The 25037-nt window shown below is 34.9% G+C and overlaps 1 protein-coding gene and 1 long non-coding RNA gene across 4 annotated transcripts in view; one reads left to right on the top strand and one right to left on the bottom strand.

Annotated features, from left to right (window-relative positions):
- LOC147842616 (uncharacterized) overlaps positions 1-25037 on the bottom strand; it is a 1013036-nt gene that overhangs the window by 878429 nt on the left and 109570 nt on the right. The gene's annotated exons all lie outside the window — the stretch shown is intronic.
- The window catches only part of prkcz (protein kinase C, zeta), a 223504-nt gene that overhangs the window by 109478 nt on the left and 88989 nt on the right, over positions 1-25037 (top strand). For all 3 annotated transcript variants that reach the window (XM_087263404.1, XM_087263403.1, NM_001030091.1), the window contains 1 exon segment: positions 19521-19606. Coding sequence is in view for 2 of the 3 variants with exons in the window: in XM_087263403.1 (XP_087119529.1) it covers positions 19521-19606 (86 nt within the window). In the remaining variant the exon portion in view is untranslated.

Genomic DNA, 25037 nt, shown 5'->3' with positions numbered 1-25037 from the left:
TACAGTTAACATAGAATAGGAAATAATATTTAATGAACATAACTGTGTGCTTAGCCAAAACATAATAAACTGGAATAAAAAGTAATTAATTAATGAAACCAAAGACTGCAAATTAATTAATTAATGAAACAGCCAACAATTATTTCAATGTCAGGGTAAATGTCTGCTTTAGACGGTTTCATGAGTATTGGGCACCTGTCATCGCCTGGAGGTCACTAATCTCAGAATTAAATATATATATATATAAATTATTATTTTTTTATCTATATAAATAAACCACAGATTAGAGTTTTAAACAACTACATTCTAGCATGAAAAACAGTTAAAACTTCATTTTCGGACGCATATAGAGCCATCGAAGACGGGGCAATTGTCCCAATGTCTAGCCTGAAGACAGGCGCCTCTCGGCGGATACATGAGTAAAGAGCGCCGTTACCGCCTGGAGGTCATAGATCTCCGCTACCGGCAAAACACACTTAAAATTACACACAATCTTTACCAACAGTCCACAGATTTGAGTTTTGAAGAACTACTTTCTCGCATGAAAAAGTGTTAAAACTTTATTTCATTACATATTACAAGCAATATTTATAATATTATGTGCCTTCTCATCCACCATTACAGCTTGATGCAGCTTGGTGCGAAATGAATCCTGGGAGGAAAAAATAATAATTCTCAATACACTCCAAACGAACTTTATTCTTATTGTTAAAGTCAGAGATATGTAATATTTTTAATGGCGAAGAAAATAATTAACTTTATATTTCAATCAATATATTACTCTTGCACTGCTTCGGTTCAGGACTCGTGTGACATTGAATCAGATTCAGATATTTTATCAGACGTGTTCATGAGCTCGAAGTGATCAACAAGCAATTCGTGTACAAGCAGTACACGAACCAAGCAATATGATGAAATATTAATAAATTATATGTTTGCGTCTTACAATATTATACAAAACGGAATCGTTTTCAGGCGAATTCGACTCTTTACTGTTCACTTAAAGGAGCCGAATTCGACTCTTTACTGTTCACTTAAAGGAGCCGATTCATTGAACAGAACTGACTCGACTCGACCGCAAACAAGCGCCATCACCACAGACAACGCCGTCGTCTCTTCACCCAACGGATTCATCCTCGGTAAGTGTTAAAATATGACTTTTGTCCGTTAAATGATTGTTGTATGTGTATTTCTGTATAGTGCATGTCATTTAACAGGAATTTACCGAGTACTTTAGTTGTACTCGCACGGACAGGATTTAAGCGCGCCTTTTTTTAAAGCAAGAAATTAACGACGCCAGATGGTGATTGTAGTGTTTTCTGAGGTATTAGCATAACGTTAACGTTAGTTCCTGAAAAAAGAAAGGGAATTTTCTTTAATTAACTTCTTGTTAACTGCATTTTCTGTTTCAGTACAAGACTGAAGTAAAGGTGAAATGACTATAACGTTAAGGTAAGCTCTGACCTTCACTTAAGTTAACGTTACGGTTAGTCACCATCATGTATGTTAATTTTGTTCACCGTAACGTTAACGTTAAGTTAGTTAAATAAACTAAACTCATTATGAAACAAGTCTTAACTGTTTTATTAAATGAGGCTTATAATACAATTCAGTTGTATTCTTTTAAACTAACACTAACACAGTACATATTGTATATTTCTCACTGGTGTTAATGCAGTGCTAAAATTTACTAATGAGGACTAATTGTATATTGTCACTAACTGTAGATTTTATTTTTTGGTGTTCAGGTGTACCTGATAATAGCTAAAGTGTGAGGTGAGTGTAAATTCTGAGCACACAAATATAACCTAAATTCATTATCACAATCTAAACCTATATATATATATATATATATATATATATATATATATATATATATATATATATATATATATATATATATAGAGTGTGTGCGTGTGTTAAGTTGAGTCTTATTCTACTCTTATTATATTCAAATTTTTTTGCAGCCACTGATGTTGAAACACTGATGCTACCAATCAACCCTCTCTTGATTATTAAAGGTAATGTTGAACCTTCCTCATTTTTATTAGATTTTTAAATGTCAGGTTTTTCACAGATTTGTTGTGAGCAGTTTCTTGTACAAACTCTTTTTCTTCTTCCAGAAGTTCCACCAGTACCTTCAGTAGTAGTAAATATTAGACAAAGATTTTTTTAAACTATAGTTTTTATTTTTATTAGCAATTTTACTGGGCATGTGTGTTTGTTTGCTTGGTTTTTAATAAGCAGAGCATGGAATGTCAACTTTGTTTCTACAAACAAATTTAATTATTCACAAACACCTCTAATTTAGTCCTTCTTTCCCCCTTTTAGTCTTATTCCTTGGAGGGTCGAGTGGTCATGGGACCTCACCTGGATTTCACAACTGACTTTGGATCTGGTCTGAAACTGAAGTATGCTGAAGATGCCTTTTGCACTCTGGAATTTAAGGTAATGTCTACAATAAATATTGTAACTGAGGGCTTGTTTTGGGGGGGGGGTTAAACAAGGAATGTATAGGAGCACAAGTCATGACTCCCCTTGTCCCCTTGTTATAAAGGGCCGTGTTGCAGACACAAATTGTTTGTCTGTGCTGGAGACCAGAGGGGAAGCTGTCTTTAAAAGGATGGGGCTCTTATACCATATGTGAAGTTACCTATTCAGGTGAGTGGATTAAATACAAGTCATTGCAAATGCATAAATAGTGGGAAATTTTTACTGGGCAGCACAAATTAAGTGAAACTCAAAAAACGTTGAAAAATATTTGGAATATTTGCAAAAAACTTGATTGAAATTAATACAACACAAGTGCTGTATCACTTCAATCAAGTTTTTTTTTGCAAAATTTTCCTAATATTTAAATCATAAAAAATTAGCTTAATGCAAGAAACATCCTGCTAGTATTCAAGAGCAAGTGCTGTGATGCATGTGTTAACTTTGCAATAAGTGTGAACCCAGCATTAGATTATAGTCTGTAAACAGAAGATGTAAATCAAATCAACTGTTTTAAAATGCTCTGCCTAGGTCATTAAAACCACTATTTGTTGTTAGACTGTTCTTGATTGTGTGTTTGTGATGGAAATGTTTTTCAGATGTTTTTGTTTAAATGATTGCAGTTTGACTGAGCTACAGTATTGTCAGCATGTTCAAACTGAGCTAACAGTAATTTTGCTCTGTAGTGCAGCAGTAGTGTCCCAGTAGTGTTGTATGAAGCTAACTGTTTGTCTGCCCTTTTGCTTATAGGTGCTTTTTGGGCACCAGTTTGGAGATGGGAGACAGACGAAGTCAAAGAAGCAGAGAAGACACATCAACCAGCAAGTGTGTAAAATTATCAGGAAAATGATTGACCTTGAATAGACGACTGCCTAATTTAGCAAGAAGTTTTGTCTCTCTCTCTCTCATGTGTATATATATATATATATATATATATATATATATATATATATATATATATATATATATATAAATATATATATATATATATATATATATATATATATATATATAAAATGAGAGACAGAGAGAGCGCACTCTGAAGCACTGCTTTTTATATGTATGCTACATATGATGTCAGATTTTTTTATTAATATGTTCTTATAGTATTTTTTGAGGCTTCACCTTCACCTTTTGAAAGTTTTCTGAAATGTTTACACAGATGTCATTAAGCTGTTAAATAAATCTGTAAAATGTATGTGTGTTTGTTTTTATTTTGATATTAGAGTCTTCACAGATCACCCAAAAATGAAGATTCTGTCGTCATTTACGCATCCTCAGGTTGTTTGGACACAAAGAGGATTATTTGATATTTTTATTCCTGTGTTTAACAAAAAAAAATCATTTTTAACAGAGCTGGAACAACCTGAGGGTGAGTAAATCAAGATAGAATTTTCATTTTTGTGTGACCTAAAATTGCTTTGAAATTTTACAGCACCAAACTGTTAAATTACAGTAATCCGGGATATAATTGTAACTTTACAGTTAAATCAGGTATTTAAACTGCAACCTACTGCTAAATCACAGTAATCGTTTTGCAAATTCACAGTAAAACATAGTTAATTCTACAAGATAATACTGTGAAATCACAGTAACGGACTTTATTATCTACTGTAAAGTTACAATATATGGTTGTAATTTCACAATAATTTAATGTGACAAAACCACAGTAAATTACTGTGAACTACCTCACAATAATTTACTGTGAATTTACATACAGTAATTTACTGTGAAAGTAATGCAATTATTAGCCAGTAATTTACTGTGAATTTAAGGTCAAATTTTTTACAGTGTATCCTCGGTATAGTCTGTTTTCCATATCAAACTGAGAAGAAGAGACTGCAGCCTTGATCAAACTTGCGAAGTCTGAACTTACAAGGAGAGAATGCAGGACTGAACTGTGTGTGTTAGGCTACTTAATATTCAGGAAAAGCCCCAATCAGAGAAGCGAATGTCTGCAGCCCCGCCTCCGTTTTCAGATGTCTCCGTTTTCCATCATCCACACTGAGACGGAGCAGCAGCGTTTCAGAATGAAAACGGCCTCTCCAGCGTTTTCGAAACGCTCCGTTTTCGGCGCTCGAGAACTCCGGCGTAGTGTGGACGGTTGGCGTAACCGTAGCAAAACTTATGCGTTTTCAAACTAAAACACATTAGTGTAAACGGGGCCTAAGACATTACAATATTTTCCACAATGCAGTGAAGAAACTCAAAATAGCTGGTTTTAATGTGACATTTTCACATTTGGAAGTGAACCAAGGCTTATGCTCTGCTTTTAAACTGTCAAAGTAAATTGTAAATTCATGAATGACATGGTTCCTTACACTAGGGCTGTGCGATTTGGGGTTTTTATTTATTTATATTTTTGATAGATATTGCGATTTGAGGTATGATTGAATTTTGTAGCAGCAGCAGATGTTATAATCCCACTTGTCAGTGCTTTCCTGTTTGTTTTCTTTTTTTATTGTGGACCTTGTTCAATTGCACAATTCTGATTTTGCAGAATGAAAATGTGCTCACTCAATTGGTTAGTAACAAAGCCACGGTCAGATCACACAATTTTGGCACGATTTCCTTAACGTTGGGAGATCCTTAAATGACAAATGGCCATCGTGACACAATATTCAATTGTTTCTTCTCATGTAATGTGGCATAGTTCACAGCAACCGATACTATGTCTGCAATGCGACACCATCACAGAAAGTCTAGCATGTTTAATTTTCTGAAGCATAGAACTGGTGTAGAAGCACTTCACCTCAGATGTTATTTGTTATTCTTGTTTATTTAGTAGATAACTGACCAACAAAAAATACATTAAATTAAGATACAAATTATATCAATTGAAATTTGTTTCAAAAATATATATATTAATAAATTTTTTTTGAGCCTGTTCACAACTCAACTTTGCAGATGGATGATTTGTTTTGCTTCGTAGAAAATAAGGATTTAACTAATGCTCCACTGTAATTGTTGTATCACAAACTCTGTCACATATTTGCACTATTTTTTAATATGTCATTATTTTGTCTTTGAGTGTCTGATTTTTCCTTGGTGCTGATGCACTTTCATTTTCTCCATCTCACTCGCAGAAACTTCAGGCGAGGGACTGTTTGATAAGCAACCCATGGCTGGAAAATATACATTTAGATTTAAAAGAAAATATCTTAATAATAATAATAACAAAAAGAAAATCAATTGCAATCGAAAAAAAGAAAATATAAATTTAATTCTATTCAATGTCTAATTGCAATGTTTTAAATTTCGATTGCGATTGGATTTCAATTAATTGCACAGCCCTCCTCACACAACAGGCTTTTTAAGAAACTGGTTTGTTTTTATTTGCAAACTAGTGTAAATAACGGTTGTAAAAACTGTATTACACTTGTATCTGTTCAATATGACTCTATATCAACATGGCTGTGATTACCTAATGTCAATCAAATAATACACCCTTGAGCTGACACCATTTATGTTCATAAAACCTGTTCTCTTCATTAGAATCATAATCAGAAAACATGAATGCAGAGTCCCTGATGCCTGTGATCTGTCTTCTGACATAACTGATGACAGTGTGTGATTGTGTAAAAGATAACCTGGCACGAATCCAGCTCTGATTAACAAGGTCAAATGAATATGTTAAGTGCACAGCGGTATGCATGCGGTCAGGATGATGACTGATGACAGCTGACTGTACTAAGTAGCGCTGTGTGATCACATCTCTGCTAATTCAGTTGTGTGTGGAGAATGCCAGCGTCAACTCTGTTCCAGTCTTGCTTATGCCCTCGGTTATAGCATCGCCCTCCATCCACTGGAGCAAGGGCAGATTTATAATGACGGGTGTAAGTTCGTGAGTGTGCTCGGATGGTTGGTGTCACCAGTTAAGTGCAGTCATTAAAAAAGACAGGGCAATTAAGGACAGCAAGGATGAGAGTGAGTGCATAGTTATGATTCGAGTCATTCAGACAAGACTGTTTTCCTCATTAAATGGACATATCGCATACACGGTAATTTCTCATGTTTGTGGAAGATAAAATTTCATGGTAAAATAAGATTTCAGTGGGAACTCATCAAGTTATGATTGGACTTGAAAACATAAAAAGCAGGGCATGATGTTATTTGTTGAAAGGGTAGCTGCTAATTCTAAAAATGTATATTCTGTAATTAATTACACATCCTCGTATTGTTCTAATCGAGACTTTCATTCGTCTTCGAAACTTAAGTCAGTTCTTTCCACAGGTTTGAAATATACTTGCGGTGGTATTTGGATTGAAATACACTTTTAACCACATTAAATTAATAGATAACTATATGCAACAAACAAAACATTATTCAAATTTTAACATTTAAATTTATTATGAAACTGTTATACATTTTCTTTTCAATAGATTAAAGTAAAAAAAACATAATCCAATTGATAAAATATACAGCAAATGAGAAATAAATGACAGAATAAAGGAATAAAAACAGACAATATCTCAAAAAAAAAAAAAAATAATGTCACAATCATCAATGATCTAATCCTGGCAGATTGCTGGTAAACATGCAGATCGCTAAAGGATTCCACGATATGTGGACTACAAGCTCCAGTCATGCACCGCTCACAAGCACCTGTTCCTCATTCCGCAGATTACACATACTCACGGCTGGGAGCTGTGATATGCAATATATATAGATTATATAATTTCCCCCATGCCATCTGAGTGTGACAGTCTTACTAGCCAATTTTATTACTAGCCAATCTTATTCTGCCCAATCACAATTACGCAACCGAACTACGCAGAACACCCACAGTAAAAACAAACAAATAGGAAACCACGGACAAATAGAATGATGTCGTCTGCCGCTTCTGAAGCGTTAATAGACAAATTCAATCAGTCATTCATTTTTTTTTTTTCGGCTTAGTACGTTTATTAATCTGGAGTTGCCACAGCGAAATGAACCGCCAACTTATCCAGCATATGCTTTACAGCTGGAAGGGCAGATGCCCTTCCAGCTGCAACCCATCACAGGGAAACATCCATATGAACTCATTCACACTCATACACTATGGACAATTTTATCTTACCCAATTCACCTGAACATGAACTTGCAAACTCCACACAGAAACTGACCCAGCCGAGGCTTGAACCAGCATCCTTCTTGCTGCGAGGTGACATCGCTACCCACTGCTCCACAGAAGCTATGATACAGAATATTGAGCTGAAGCTTGGCTACAAAATTAAATCGCAAATCAAATCTAATCGCAATATTTTATTTTTAAAAATCACAATTTAGATATATTCCCCAAATCGCACAGTCCTACAGTAGTTGTTACTATGGTGGTTTAGTGCAAGCGTTTCACTGCATATGTAATTGCAGTGCTGTGGCTTCAATGTAAATAACACTACCAACATCCATCGTCAAGATATTTGTAATGACGTTAAAATACATTTGCACACTGACAATGTTTCCAATAATTAATGTGATTAAACAAATTTTCAGTAAAAAGTATTGGAGAGGTTTTGTGCAAATCAGCAACGGAAGCCAGACTACTGCAAACCCACCCTATTTTTATGAGTGTAATACACAAAAAAATTCTGCTTACATGCAGTAAACTTACTAAAAACCCCACAAATATGAATTGTTTTCTCTATTTAAGTTGTCTAAAGCCATACATTAGCTTGAGAAACTGAGAAATCTGTGAAGCAGTTGTTTTAACGGCTGATTTATAGTGTTCCTGTTCTTTTTATATACTGCAGAAATAGTCACATGAGCTGAAAGATGTAGGTTGTGGACATGGAGTACTCTTTCTCTCTGGTCAGTATTAGAAATAATGACAAAAAAGTAGTGCAGGGTAACTATGGCAACAGCACAGTGTGCTTTCTCTTGGTCCGTCCCTATAGGGGTGAAGTTAATAAGATTAGAGATAGATCTCGGCGATGACAGTGCTAAAGACCTCGGCTCTGTCTTTTTTAATTAGCCCCTCACTTTCACACACACATAAAGCAGAGGTGTTGTGTAATTGTGTGTTGTGACAGTAACATCATCTGGTCTTCTTCAGTCCTGGTACAAAACCATCTCCCCAGAAAGTAAGAAAATCAATTTATAGTTTCATCACACTGAAATGCATTGCAGTTTGGGAAAATTCTGAGTTAAGACTGTGGTGATTATACAGTGCTCAATTGGTACCCTGTGTGTGCCAAGAAAATATCCTCCACATCATTACAACTCCTCCAGTAGCCTGAATTACTGATACAAAGCTGATTTGATCCATTGCCTTCATGTTATTTACAACAACTTTTGACCCTATCTGTATGCTGCAGCACATACAGTGCTCAGCACACAGTATATGAGAATACCCCTCAAAAATCTCTCATTTAAATGAATGTTTTCTATAGGAAGCTTTACAATATTATATTTGTGCATATACATTAGATTAGTCAGTACTGAAGCCAAATCTGGAGCTAATCTAACAAGATAACTTATGATAACGATCCAAAATGAGTACAACCAAATTTATATGATAGGAAAAAATATAAAATATATATTTTTTAAATAAGCAAAATTCAAGAGAAACAAAAAATAAATAAAATTTTTTTTTTGAAATGTTGTAGGTTGTAATTTTTTTTCCAATATTTAACACATTTAAATGTATTATCTTTCTGTTTCTAAAGATGTTTGGTGACTTAAATATTATTTTAATAAATATATCAGTTTAAAAAATCTGTTTTGTTCAAATACACCAAAATATATTACCTATAACTAAATTTAAAATTACATTTATTTATATTATACTAAATTGTTATAGCTTTAGTTTGTTTTATATTGGTTTATTTATTTAATGTGTATTAAATATTTGTAATTCTTTAAATGACTTCTATATAGCTTAGGCTATTTTATCTGGATCAATGAAATTGTGTTGAGCCTACAAAAGGGGAGATATAAATAAATAAAAAATAATTTATTTATTTATCCAAAATAAATAAATAAAGAAGCCTTTCAACGGAGCTGGGAATCGAGCCGGAATTTCACCCAGTCTCTCACACACAAATACATGCATCTAAACGTGCACAAACGCACCTTTTAAATGTGACAACACTATTGAGAACTAAAAGTTACTGGCAGCTGTGTCTTTAATGAGGTGTAAAGATTAGTATGCGTTATTCAAACATTGAGGACGCAGCAAAGAAATATCACTTAGTAATTTAAAATTATAATTTTATATATAAATATATAATTTCATGCAACATCTTTAAATTTAAAAAGGAAACATAAGGGCAATCTTAAGCAAAAAAGCAAAAAAGAAAAAAACTTAGCCTATAAAATGTTTTATGAATTATCCTAAACTGAACAGTAGCTATGTTTCTTTCTTTCACTTATATGCATTTATTACAAAGATGATACTTGGGACCTTAGTTGGCTAATGATGGTTTTCAGAAACGCACTTCTGAGCAGGCTGTTTGATTTGGGGGCGTTTGCTCGCATTGGCCTGACAATTGAAAAGCAGTTGTTCCTTACGCCACCTGGAGAATATTGCATAAAGCTCAATTTTTTATTTATTTATTTATTTTTAAATAAATGGCGGCCATTGCTGCTGCAGTATAGCGCATGACAGCGCGTAACAAATTGAAACACTGTGTGTGAAGAAACATGTTCTCAGGCTGTTGTAGCTTATCTGCTTCAAGGTTGGATGTGTTCTGTGTTTAGAGAAGCTCTTCTGCAGACAATGGCTGTAACACGTGTTGCCTTTATATCAGCTGAACAAGTCTGGTCATTCTCCTCTGACCGCTGGTATCAATGATGCATTTTCTAAAAAAGGTTGAGTGACAAAAATCCCTGTAGATCAGCAGTTTCTCCTCAAACCAGTCTGGCTCCAGCAACCATGCCACGTTTCAAAGTCACTTTAAGTCCCTGTGTAATCAAATCTCACTTCCTGCCAAAATGGATCAATGATTTAGATGACATCACTCTACATTTAATCTTCTTACTGAAAATTCAGTCCAATCAAATTCACTATAGAGTCTTAAGCACCTCTGCCTTTCTTTCACAATTCTACTTTGTTCTGATGCTTGGCTTGCACTTTAGCAGATCATGTTGATTAGAGCTGTGTTTGGCTGATTTACCTTAACGAGGAGTTGATCTGGTGTAAATCATATTGTGATTTATAGATATTTACAGATAAAGGCAAATATATACATACATGTATAAGCAGGTGGAGCTAGGGTGGTGGAGGGTTCAGAGGAAATCAGCAAGGCTAGCCTACAGCAAACACTGAACAAGCAATTATGTGTGTCTGTAAGTGTGCATACAGTATACAGTAGAGGGAAAAAAATATGCATATTTGTGTTGATCTGTTTGGTACGAGGCTTTTTGTTTGGTGTGCATTACAAACAAAATAATTTGCAACGGGTATTTGAAAAAAAAAAATATTTTTTTGAAATTAAAGAGCCTAAAGTGTGTGAAACGTAATGTTCTCAGTGCTTCCAACAAGGCGGCCCAGACAACATACTGTAACAGGCAACGTGCAAAATGAGCTCGTTGCAATATATCTGGTAACATGAATGAGTTAATTACTGCATTAAAAACCACACTGAAAACATTCATTACCAGAACATAACATGCTTAACATGCTTGCATCACTGAAAATCACAAAACTCTTCTGATAATTCTCAGCCTGAGAGCACTTCTGCAGCAGTGCTTAGAGCTTCACATGGAACAGATGCTCATTGACTAGTGGTGCTCTTGGGGTTTTTTACTTCAGGTGACATCGCCCCATCTAACTAATCTGAAAAAGTAATTTTATGAAAAGTATTTTAAGCATAGAACTACTTTAATGTTACTTTTTGTTTTTATAAGAGGTTTTTGTTTTATATCCTGCTATGTATGGCTGCACGATATCAGACATTAAAAAAATCAGACATTGCGAAATTTAGTTTTTCTGCAACATATATTGCAGTGGCGACGCGGTGGTGAAGTAGGTAGTGCTGTCGCTCCACAGCATAAAGGTCGCTGGTTCAAGCCTCGGTTGGGTCAGCTGGTGTTTCTGTGGGAAGTTTGCATGTTCTCCCCGCGTTTGACGTGGGTTTCCTTTGGATGCTCCGGTTTCCCTAACACTCCAAAGACATGTGGTAAAGACAAGCTAAATTGTCCATAGTGTATGAGTGTGAATGAGTGCGTATGGATGTTTCCCAGAGATGGGTTGCAGCTGGAAGGGCATCCGCTGCGTAAAACATATGCTGGATAAGTTGGCAGTTCATTCTGCCATGGCGACCCCAGACTAATAAAATTAATGAATGAATGTATTGCGATATGATTGCAATTTCACCAGATGGTTTAATAGCACTATTTTGGAAAGAAGTCTTGAATTTAGAATGTTTATGGGGATTTTGTTGGGGAATGAACACATAGATAAAAAACAAAAACAAATTTCAAGCAAAAATAAATACAAAAAAAAATAAAGTAAACTAAACAGCGTTATGGTTTTCTGGAGTGTCAAACAGTATTCAGGTACAGAAATAGATTAATCAAATATAATGTCAAATTTAAAATAACAGACGTTTTTGTATTAATAGTAAAGTGGAATTATTGTTTATTAAAATTACAAATGTACTTTTTTGTGCTTCAATCTCTCTTCACTCTGTTTAAATTTCGAGTTACTCCACAAATCTCATACATTCTCAACTGTGGTGCTGATCAACTACGTATAATTCAAAGCAACATTGCATATACTGCGAAGCGTCTATTGCGGATGCTCACATTGTGGTATCGAACCCCAGTAGATAGGTCAATTATAGCTCTATCATTGTTTAATGTAATGAAAAGATTATGCATTTAGATCTTAGTTTAATAATAAATATTTTTATCAAATCAAACTTCTTCTTTTTTTGCTGTATTGAAAACATGCCAAACTATAACACCTCTGTGACTTATCGAACTAGACCACGAATATAAACCCCTATTATACAGTAATTATACCAATGTTTGTTCAGTATGTTTTGCTGGTAAATAGTAACAGCTAATTTGCATGCATTCACAAATTTGTCAGCTTTGTTTATATTAATAATGGCATATTGCAAAAAGTGGTTCAGCATATTATAGACAAAGTGAATTGGAGGTAAACAGTAAACTTTATGGTACTATATTGGGTTTGGTCAACCTTGAAGTCTGTTCACAACAATCATTTAATATTTGCTTTTGATGATTCCATGCTGGCTGATGCCTGCAAAATATTTTGCTTGATCAAACGCTTTTAGACTCGAGAAGACAAGCATAGATGCCTCTCCTTTCATACAGAAAGAAAACAGAATGTTCAGTTATACAGTTCTTTTGTGTTTTTCCTCACATTCCAGACGCTTTTATCCAAATGTGATGTTAAAGGCAAATCTATGAGTTCCCTGCAGGTTCAACAATGACCTTGGTGTTGTTAGCAGCATGCCAAAGCGAATACAAAAAAGTAGACTCATGATGCAAATATCTACCAACCAACCTGATTATACAACCGAGAAACTGTTCTGATTTAATGGAGCTTCCAGTTTCACAGCTAGTTCAGATTTTTCATGTTCCTCCTTTGATGCCTGTTTTAGAACTTCACAGTGTTGTCAGTGATGCATTACATTGCACAACATTCAGCGAATCACTTTGAGTTTTTTGTTGTAGACACAGCTGGATGTTAGGTTTATATCTATCTGTACATGAGTGTCGGTTCTCACGGCTTCACTGTCATCCACCAGAGCGGCTGGCATCTGGCACGGGTGGCACAGGAGAGACTGTGTGTGTTGCCATGGCGATGATGGAAAAATTGAATTTGCGCCTGCCGCACCCTCAACCAGGCCATTTCCAGGCGATCGCTATCAGCTTCACTAAAAGAGCTCTGTCAGGCAGGAAAGAGGCTTTAAATGCAGTTCCTTCATGAGTGAATCACTTAAATGCTTCATGGTGACTCAAAATCACTAACGTGTCATAAAAGATGTGGCAACAGTACCAGTCAGAGCTAAATCTACAATTTGGAGTTTGGCTTGTGGGACTTTATGAGACCATTTCAGATTGTAGGATTGAGAGGACAGACTACAGTAAGGTAGATGATACAAAATATATCGAGTGTGGGGAATTGGTCTTCAGACATCTGTCTAACAGGTCGAAGAACAGGTGTTTGGGTGCCCATCTGGCCGATTATGATGGCAAACACGTAGCTGTTTCCTGAGCAGCTGTTATTGACTTGCAGCAGTGCTGTGTTTTGCGTGGGGGATAACTGTTTGTAGTTCTGTTGCATTTTGTCACTGGTATGCTATAGGAGAAGAACATTGTTTGCTGTAAGAAGATTTTCTTAACTTGTTCTCAAAAATGATGGATATATAAGAAATATATTTACATTTTTCAAAATTGAAAAAGTGGAAAGCTAAAGGAATAGTTTACCCAAAAATTACTGTTATTTACCCACACTTAAGTGGTTTCAATGTGTTTATGAAATTCTATTTACTGTTAGCCACAGATACTCTGAAGAATGTTGCTAACTGGTAGCCATTGAATTCTAATAATACTTATCATTCACGTCAATAGCTACTGGTTACCAGCATTCATCAATACATCTCTACACCAATCCATCATACATCAATACACCTTGTTTTGGTTCACTTTCTCACAACACATTCCATAACATTCATCCTGTTAGAGGGCGGTATTGAATTAATTTTTTTTTATACCAGATGTAAACAAGGTTTTGTTCATCACATGTTAAAGTATTCTGTAATACTATGATAGGGCTGCACGATATATCGTATCAACATCGCAATGTGCGTGTCAGTCTGCATTAGTCACATCGCAGGGATCTGGAATGTAGTCGGGCTTATAGTTGACCAGACATTACAGTTAACAACATAGTGGAGCCATTTCATCTTTTAACCTTAGAATGAAGGTTTATTATTTACATGTGTTTTCAGGGCCTGTGACTGTAAGCATTTCAAGCTAATTTAAGACATTTGGGCACAATAACTTAAATGTTTATAGCTTAAAGATTAAGTGTACATAATATAGTTATTTACTCAATGAAGTCTATACATTGTTGTTGTTTTTATTATTATTATTATTATTATTATTATTATTATTATTATTATTATTATTATTATTATTATTATTATTATAGAGTGTTTATTTCATTTCTGTTTCTGAATACTGTTGACTCACTAGAAAGTCATAAATCATTGTTCATTTGAATCTTTTCTCTGTTGTTTTAAACTTTGCTTGTCATTTTTAGAATTGGCCCATATTTCATGCAGATATACTTTCCCCTACAGCAGGCCTGTGGCCAGTGGGTGGTTCTTTTTTTTCTCAAAAAGTGGACCTTTTTGCAGTTTTTTGCTTGTTTTAGTGACAGTTTAAGCACTATTTTAGCTGAATTGGCTTGTCGGATGGTCATCTTAACCACACTTTTTGATATAAATATGATAGAAAAATATTTCTTAAATATTTATAATATTTTTTTTGAAGAAATACTTATTTCTAAAACACACATTTATTACATCCTATATCATATAAAAAAATTGAAATCTGCTACAGTTTTGAATTAAAAATTGTAGTCTATTGTCCATTTATTAGGCAAATAACAGACTGGCCTGCAGCACATTCGACTTTCATCCGTTTGACCATTTCAAAATTATAATAATAGTATTATCATATTATTATTAAATAATAATAATAATAATAATAATAATAATAATAATATAATACTATTATGTTTTAATAGTAATAATAATAATGTGGAGCTTTACAGTTTTTCCAGCCTCTCTTGTAAAAAATATGCATTTGAAAATTCATGGATCACAAAAATAACCAAATTGTTACTCAAATCAGAAGGACCACTTTACACCATTTTATTGCTCACTTTTTGTTTTAAGCATAAGGTCCAAGATTAAGAATAAATGTTTTTAAATGTTTTCTGTTTAAAAACAATGCAGCAGTGAAAGATTACTTCTCTTACATGTACGTTAGATTGTAAAATAAAAATATTGGTTAGCATTGGCCAAAACTGAATAGTTGAAGTTGCACCGAAGCGACAGCCAACAGAGAATTCAGATTAGTCTTAAAGACTTTTTCGATGGGTTATTGTCACTATTTATGATGGCATAGCAGTCAAAATAGAACAAATGAGCTCATGTATGAGACAAATTCTGGACCTTTGTCAGTGAGGGGCCTGTACAGAAACTCATCTAAAATTATAAATTCTTTACAAGCTATTCAATTCATCTGGTTAAATTGCATTTATATCGCATTATATATCGTAAATTAGAGTTTTTTTCTAATATTATGCAACTCTACTGCATGATCTGTACAAAATAGTGTATTATAAAGTCTATATCAATTATACATGTAATTCCTCAAGATTGATCTATTATGTAATGTAATTATGTAATTCCTTGCGTGTCTCTTATCAAACAATGATGCTGTTTTTCTCCAAATCAGCCTCATTGAGTATAATGTTCAAGTAAAAACACTTGCTTATGTTAAACTGCACTATTGGAGCACCAGTTATTCCTCTACAAGTCTGCGTGAGTTTCAGCTTCAACATGTTCTATTAATAAATGATTCATGTTGCGTAATTTTGACGCAAGCGACAATTTAAATGTCTGAATGCGAGTGTTGATTTTACGCTGACGTTCTTGAGTTTAGTGCACTCCAAAGCTGAGTATACATCATTATAGGAGTAATGTTTTAGCTGCTTTATGCCACACATTAGATTCTGAAGACTTAACGCAGACTTTCATTTCCTCATTTTTTTGCTTAGATCTCTCTCTCTCATACATGCAGACATCGTAGGCTTTTGAATCTCCTACGGTGCTCATTAGTGGCTGACACTTGAAAGTTTCGACAATATTTCAATATTTATTGGTTTACGTAACAGTTTGCGGTTGAGGGCAGAAACATGAAACGGTAGCAGACAGCAAATCTCCTGGGCTCCAGCACAATTCTCGCATCTCCTTCACGCTTGAAGATGATAAAGGTCCTCTAGATTAACTGGAACATTAGTTAAGAACATAATGATGGAGGGAGAATGGGGGAATCTGAGCTACCTGTAGGACAGTAGTAAGGACAGGATGATTATGGGGGTTGTTTTTTTCTAAGGTTTTATTACCGTTTTTTTTATTAATTCATGATTTTTATTGCAATGATCTATTGATGCTGAAGATGTATCTTTATGGTTTAACATTTGTTTTTCACATTTTCTGAAGGTAGTCTGAAACTGACTAAACCAGACAATTTAGTGTTTCAAACTATAGTGTTTCACTACTAGAAATGTCAATAACAGTAACTTAGTACATTATCAGCATCAGAAGTTATGAGATTGGACCCCATAATGCAATTTGAAAGCAAAAATAAGCAGAAAACACCCATGAATCACAAGCTAGAGGGGACAGATAAATACAATTTATTATAGATTTAATTACTCAAAATACTGTGGTGGCCATATCAGCCAATAAATACTATTTTTTTATGTTAACGTTATCGTCCAATAAAAATATTAGGCCGACATCTTAAGCTGATCAATTATTTCCGCTGGTTAAACGTCTTTATGTGCTTGCTGCGCGCCACCTATTATTATTGTCTTGGTATTTGGATTTAGTTCATGTTCAGTGACTTGTTTATTTTATTTATGGATTTTTTTATTATTATTATTTTTTTGTCAGGCAGTGGATTTTAAGAAAAAAGAAATATCCGAGAATCAAAGATCAGAAAAAATCAGAGATCAAACATTTCTACCTTCTGTTTTTTTCAAAAATCATTTTGAAATTGTTAAAAGATTTATATTTATATTTATCAACTATACCTCCAAATCTAAAGAGTTTTATAAAAAGTAGGGATGTCCAGATCCGATCATGTAATTGGAAATCGGGCCCAGTAGCCCAGTGTCAAACTCGATCATAATATATCGGAATACAAGTCGGAAATAAAGGTACAAGAGTTGTTACTGGGGTGGTACCTTTTCAAAAGCATATATTTGTACCTGACCATTTTAAGAGGTACAATTTTGTACTTTATAGGTACTAATATGTACTCTTGAGGTTTTAATAAGTATTCTTTAGGTGCAAATGTGTAGCTTTTAAAAAAGTACCACCCCAATGACAGCTCTTGTACCTTTATTTCTAAGAGTGTGTGTGTGTTTATGGGTGAATAGTTACCCTAACCTGTCTAGTTAACCTATTTAAACCTTTAAATGTTACTTTAAGCTGTATAGAAGTGTCTTGAAAAATATCTAGTCAAATATTATTTACTGTCTTCATGGCAAAGATAAAATAAACAAGTTATTAAAGATAGGTTATTTAAACTATTATGTTTAGAAATGTGTTGAAAAAAAATCTTCTCTCTGTTAAACAAAACGGGGGGAAAATAAACAGGGGGGCTAACAATTCAGGGGGGCGGATAATTCTGACTTCAACTGTATATATTCTCATTATTTTATAACACATCAATTGTTATAAAGTGGCACAGAGTTAGACCTCTTTCTTGACTTTACACAGAAGAAACAGCAACATGTGCGGCATGACATCACTTTTTTGCAGAGGCGCTATTGGTTAAATGCCGGCAAAGTAAAACAAAAAAGCAGCGTGAAGCGGAAATCGCGAGTATATCTGCTGTCTGGAGGTATTATAAAGTTGATGACCACAACATTGCCATAGCAAACTTTGAGATATGTAAACTTGGGATTGCCTGTTGGGTATCTTAAGTTGGGTATCCCAGACGAGTCTTCACTGAGGCCATCTTCCAGCCTAAACCACGGCGAATGAAGTTCTGCACAAGACTTTTGGCCAGCGGAGAAATTAAAATGGTCGTGCCCAACTGAGTCTGGTTCTCTCAAGGTTTTTTTTCTTCACTCCCATCAGGTGAAGTTTTTTTTCCCTCTCCGCTGTCGCCACTGCCTCGCATGGTTCAGGATTGGTAGAGCTACGCATCGATGAATTGGCTCTTCAGTGTTTGAACTCTCAGTAATGATTAAATCACACTGAACTGAGCTAAACTGAACTGAACTGAACTTAAACACTAAAACCTGAACCACACTGTTCCAGTTACTGAACCACACTGTTCCAGTTACTATGACCATTTATGTGAAGCTGCTTTGACACAATCTACATTGTAAAAGCGCTATACAAATAAAGCTGAATTGAATTGAATTGAATTGAGATGCTATTTGTTTTTATTAGTTTACTAAAGTCCAAATGTAAAAAAAAATTATGTTATTTATTACTTGATTGTTCAAGCTACCTCACTGAAGTGCTCTGTTTGTTAACATTGTTGAAGGGAACATCCTTGATCTGTTTCTTCGCTCTTCTTTATTTATTTTTATTATTTAATGTATTATAGAAGTATCGGATCGGGTTTCGGTATCGGCAGATACTCAAAATAATATGACTCTGACTCTGACTCGAGGGCAAACAAAATAATCTGATCGGGACATCCCTATTAAAAGGTTTTTAAAATCCCATATTGGTGCATGCCTATTTTTAAAGTATGTATGTCAGTTCAGACGAAGGTAGTATTTTTTGTCAAAACCTTTAAAAAGGCCATCATTAATGTTGTCAAGGTGGTTTTTACATAAAGACAAAACCCCAGAGAGGCAGCAGATCAAAGTCTCATTCAGGTCGACTCAATTTGGGTCAGTCTAGATGCTTGACATCTTTTTTTTTACTTTCTTAAAACATGAAACAGTCGACATGTGACCAAAGTGATGCTTCAGGGAATCACAGAGCGACAGGAGAAGAGAAATGAGAGAGTGCGAGGAGGAGGTTGGTCAGATGGAGACAGGGAAGAAACGAAAGAGAGAGGGAGAAAGAGAGAGAGAGAGAGGGAGGGATATCTTACTCTGGCTTCTGCGAGGGACATGTTTTCATCCAGTCGCAGTTAAAATCTGTCTCTGTTTACTATAGGGCTCGTGACCAACCACACTTCTGACCATCTTCCTTCTTCTGTCCCCTTTCTTTGAATCTTCTTTAGTGTTCGGATTGATTTTTTTTCCGTTCTTCAAGTCTCAATGCTGCTCCTATACAATCGTTTTCTCTGTCTTCTAGAATCGATCTACCGCCGTGGAGCTAGACGATGGAGGAAGCTGTACCGGGTGAACGGACACCTCTTCCAGGCCAAGCGCTTTAACAGGGTGAGTTTAAGCAATCTAGTCCTGTATAGTCCAAAAGATGACATCTCTGCACTTTGTTTAGATGCACAGCACTGTATGGCTCGTTTGTGTGCTGATTGCGTTTTATAATAGATCTGTTTTACGGCAGTCAGCATCCTGTCTTAGAGAAGTAATTTTAGAAGTGCTGGAGTTGTTTATGTCTGAGCTGCATTAATAATGCTGAATTTGTGGATGCCGTGCTCTTGAAAATGAATGAGAAAGATTGGCTGTAGGTGTTTTGATCTCTAAGGTCGTTTAATACAATGGATTTAGCTTTTAAACTGATAATAAAAATGATATACACATTTATTTGTAAGTGTTGATATATCATTGTAGTAGCAGATGTATCATATTTAGCATGTAGTGACAGTTTTGATAAATGTCTGTAATCTGTATCTGTTACAGTGTCTCTAGTGCTGCATCTGAAATAACACACTTCCCTACTACATAGTAGAATGGTAAAAACATAATGTGAGCTAAGTAGTACGTCCAAATTTATAATAGTACTAATAATACTTATAACTATAATGACAAAAACTGTTTGTAATAAGTACATGTATGACCTGTAAAACGTGTGTTTAGTGGACATTTTACTAAAGGATTTATTTAAATGAAGGCTACGTCATGTGATAATGACACCATTGCAGCTGTAGTACATCCAATTTTCATTCACACTACCCATTAGTAATTAAGTTTATAATTAAAGTAATTAAATAAAGTAATTAAAGTCCTTTAAGTAAGTTTACATTAAAATAGTACCTATTTAATGAGTGTACTATTTCTGATGCACTATAGATTTACTTGTGACCATTCATAAGCAGTAAATACATAGGAGTAAATCTTAGCATATTTAGCTATATTGACAGGAGAGCTATCTGTAGCCATTACAATAAGGATATCTAAATTTATAGTAACTAAGTAGTCTAGTAGCAACTGGTAACATGTTTGTAGTGACAAATGAAACTAATAGCAGTAGCTGTTACAATACAAAGCATGTAGATGTATTATTGACCTGTAGCTGTAGAAGCATATTTAGCTACTAGTCACAGTTATTATTAATATCTGGGGCCATTATACAGTATATTTATTCTGATTGATAAGTAGGACCAGACAGAATCTGCAGACATTTTTTTTGCTATTTCTGCACAGACTTTTGTTAAAAATCTGCGGATTTTTGTGAAATTATTTTGGGAGTATCATAACTAAAACCTTAATTTATGACATAAAAGTAGTACCTTTTAACTTTTATTTAATGTTTACAATGCAAATCCAATTAGATCCACTTTATTTGGTAAACAAAGCAAGTCTCTCATATAATATATCTACTAAAAGACAGAACATATTACTTTACAAACTGTATTGTAAATAAATCATATAAACATTTTCATATTAGTCAATAATATTACTGAATAAATATGAATTTACACACATTTACCACGTAAATAAATAAAATCAGCAGAATTCTGTGCTCGCGGATTGAGTGTGGGCCTACTGATAAGTAGTAACTAATGCTAGGATCTTTAGCTAGTTGTTACAATAAAGCTGTTACAATACTAAAACTGTTACAATACTACCTGTAGATTTACTCGTGACTGTTGATAAGTAGCTATTGAAGCAAATGTAGCCAAATTTAGCTCACAGTGACTGTTGTTGAACTGTTACCAATAAGTATATGTGTCTTTTCTATATGTGTAGTTATATAAATGTGTAGTTATATAGTTTGCATGTTCTCCCTGCGTTCGCGTGGGTTTCCTCCGGGTGCTCCGGTTTCTCCCACAGTCCAAAGACATGCGGCACAGGTGAATTGGGTGGGCTAAATTGTCCGTAGTGTATGAGTGTGTATGGATGTTTCCTGGAGATGGGTTGCAGCTGGAAGGGCATCCGCTGTGTAAAACATATGCTGGATAAGTTGGCAGTTCATCACGCTGTGGTGACCCCTGATTAATAAAGGGATTAAGCCAAAAAGAAAAGAAAGAATGAATTTATGGATGTTGTAGTAAGTATCTAGATTTAGCTGTAGCTTCAACTATTAGCATAGTTAGCAGCCCACTGTAAAAAATACTGGATTACATCCCCAAGAAAATGCTATTTCAGTTTTTCAGTCAAGTTTAATTCACTGTGTTACCTGCCATTTTGTAGTAGCCTAATTGTTTGTAAAGTTTACTACAATTTCTGAGTAGTGACAATTGAAGCTAACATCAGTAAGTAGTAAGCTACAGTAAGTAGCCTATCTTTAGATTTACATGTGACGCTTAGCTATAGAAGTGACTTTTAGCATATTTAACTAATAGTCAGAGTTATTATAAATATTTGATTATAAATATTTGAGACTGTTAGATTTAGATTTACAGTAATTTATAAAAAGTAGCTACAACTGTTAGCATATTTAGCTGGTAGTGACAGTGAAGCTTGTTTACTTGTTTTGCCTGCACATTTTCCTATAGATGTAAACTATTAATTAGGAGCAATAGAAGTAACTTTAGCCGGAGCTGTTAGCGGTGCAGTTTTGTTGTAATTATCTGTACATTTTGCTAGCATTCTCTGCAGCTCTTTTTAAAAGTGTAGTAGTGACTGTTTCAAAAACTGATTCTCAAGCTATCAATGATTATTCGGAGCTACGCAAATCCATCTGGTTTTATCAGTGCATTTGATTGTGTTTTTGAATCTGCTTGTCAAATGTTTAGTTTTAGCCCCAGTTTACCCACTAACAGCTTCTTGGATAAAAGGATTATCAGTGTTATAGACCGTAAAGGAGAGTCAGAGCGAGGCTCTTGAGTGTGCTACATAGAGATGCCCTGCCTTTAATCAGATCTCCTCCCTGGAGGGTTTGCTATGTGAATGCAGATCTCTTCCAGTGCTCGTCTTCATTCTTCTTCTAGGCAGAACATGTGCCTCACAAAGAAGAAACGCCAAAACAACATGACAGAAGAGAGAGAAAGAGAAACAAAAACAGAGAAAGGGACATTGTTACTTTTTGGCTGTGCTATTTTTGCAAACACACTGATATATCCCTTTTCTTGGAGGTGCAGATAAGAAATAAATGGAAAATGTGCTTAGAGATGAGTTCTCAGAAAGTGTGTATCAGATTAATGCACACAAATCGCTCTTTCTCTCATTTTAACTGGGCGATTGGTGATACGATCTCATTATGAAAGAGATATAGTAGATCAGCAGTATGACATCATCAAGCTGAGCAGGAATACATCTTAAACATCATGCCATTTTTAGCTCAGATTTCTTGGAAAGTCTCTAATGCTCATGCCTGACTGCTGACTGGTCTAAACTCTGTGTATCTCAGACATGGAATTGAGTCTTTGATTGGAAAACGCATATAAGTAAGGATGCGGTGTCATTTCTGTGCCGCTAACAGAACTCTTGCTCAGAAAATAAACAGGTATTATTGTGGGCTGTGGCTTTCTTTATTAGCATGTATATAGCATACAGTATACATATTTTCTGTGTAATCAGAACATGTGGAAGGTCTGCTGCACTCTGCACAAGATGCTATTTGCAACAATGCATTGTGGTCAGACTTTGGTTTTCCAGTTATAATAATTGAAAGCGGCAATTTTTTCTCTAAAAAAATATATAAAATATATGTATGAGGTATTTTTAGGGGTCATAATCATAAAATTATTGAATTTCAGAATTATATTATGTAAAAACTGGGTAAATGAACATTCCATTGTTGTTTGTTCTGGTATAAATAGGACAAAATTTTAATGAGATACAACTATTTGAAAAATTGGAATCTGAGAGTTTTTAAATTAATATATATTAAAGTCACTCATGAATCAAGTTCTTAGCCAAGAATCTTACTAATAAAAATACATTGATATGTTTTTATATTTAACAAAATGTCTTCATGAAACATCATCTTTACTTAATATTTTAAGTTCTGGCATAAAAGAAAAACATGTTTGGGCTATTCCTATATATTAGACTGTTTTTGTGGTGCAGGTTCACATATATGTACAGGTTCCTTACAACTATTGTTGGCCAGTGATCATTCTAACAAATCAACACAAACAGACAGACAACCACTTGCAGACTAAAATAATAATCACACCTCCTGAGGTGAGATGCCTTTGAGAACAAAAAAAGTCTTAAGTCTAATCTTAAAGGTTCAAGAAACCCTTTTTTGAGACTTTAACAGATTTGTGTGTGTTGAGCATCAGTTAAGACAACATTAGCACCTGTCAGCTTTAGTTGCGGGGAAAATTGTATAAGGTTTAAAATCATTTTGGGGGTGGGATTAAAATCTGTGATGTTGCGCAGATCTGCCTGTCCAGAGATGACGTGTCGGTTTTTCATTTTTATTCATAGTTTTCTTATTCTATAAGAAGATGTTGCTGCTTTATTTTTCATGAGAGCACATGCTTTCCGAAGGCAAGGCAGACCTGCCAACTTGTGAGACCCAATGACTGGGTGAGACCGCTTCCGTGCATGTCAAGCAGTGTTTAGCCGTTCATTAAGGGTCGTATGTGTTCCTTTCCATGATCCACAGGGTTTGTTGCATGTTTTTTTCTCCGTGATTCTGCCGATACAGCAAAGCTGTTGGTTTGCAGCAAGCATTTTTGTCAGGAGAGCAGTATGAGAATTGGAGAATGGTGGACTTTTCTTTTATCAGTTGAGTTCTTTACCATTCAGACTCATCTCCTATAATCCTCCTGATTACCAGCAGGGCTAATGATTGCAATAGGGAGGGCAAGGGATCTACTGCACTGCTATCCACTGTGTCTGCATTCAGATCCAGAAATTCAGTAGAACAGAAGTCCTCCTCATTTATAGTGTTTACATGATTATCTTTAGAACAAATTGTGGTTATGTGTATATGAAATTACGGATAACAAATGTAGCAGGACATTAAATTACTTACTGTTTATTTTCTGCATTTTAACTTTGTAAACTATGAATCGTGGGTCTCCTCATGGTTTGTGTCTCGTTTGATGAGCCAACTGACAACAGTTGTACACTCCCGTATTTTTGCTGGCCACACCCACTCCTCCCTCTGCTCTCAGCGCTCCACGCCTATCATGGAGCATTTTTTTTAAAAATACTGAGGTAGACTTAAACTGAAAGAGGGGGGTCTCATGACTCTTTAAAGCTGATGATGGAAGGTGCTTGCCTTGTTATATTATTGTTCATAAAATGTATGACTATAACCAAGAAGTAACAATAAAAGGGAACAATAATGTAGCAACAATGCATTTTTTAAAATCAAATGTTTCATAATTTGCACTATTTTAAAAATATTAAAGCTAGTCATCCCTTCTCTCTCTCTCTCTCTCTCTCTCTCCCCCTCTCTCTCTCTCTCTCTCTCTCTCTCTCTCTCTCTCTCTCTCTCTCTCTCTCTCTCTCTCTCTCTCTCTCTCTCTCTCTCTCTCTCTCTCTCTCTCTCTCTCTCTCTCTC

This window comes from Danio rerio, chromosome 8 (assembly GCF_052040795.2).
Source record: "Danio rerio strain M-AB ecotype USA chromosome 8, GRCz13ab, whole genome shotgun sequence".
Lineage (NCBI taxonomy): Eukaryota > Metazoa > Chordata > Actinopteri > Cypriniformes > Danionidae > Danio > Danio rerio.
This window is presented reverse-complemented; position numbering and strand designations above follow the sequence as displayed.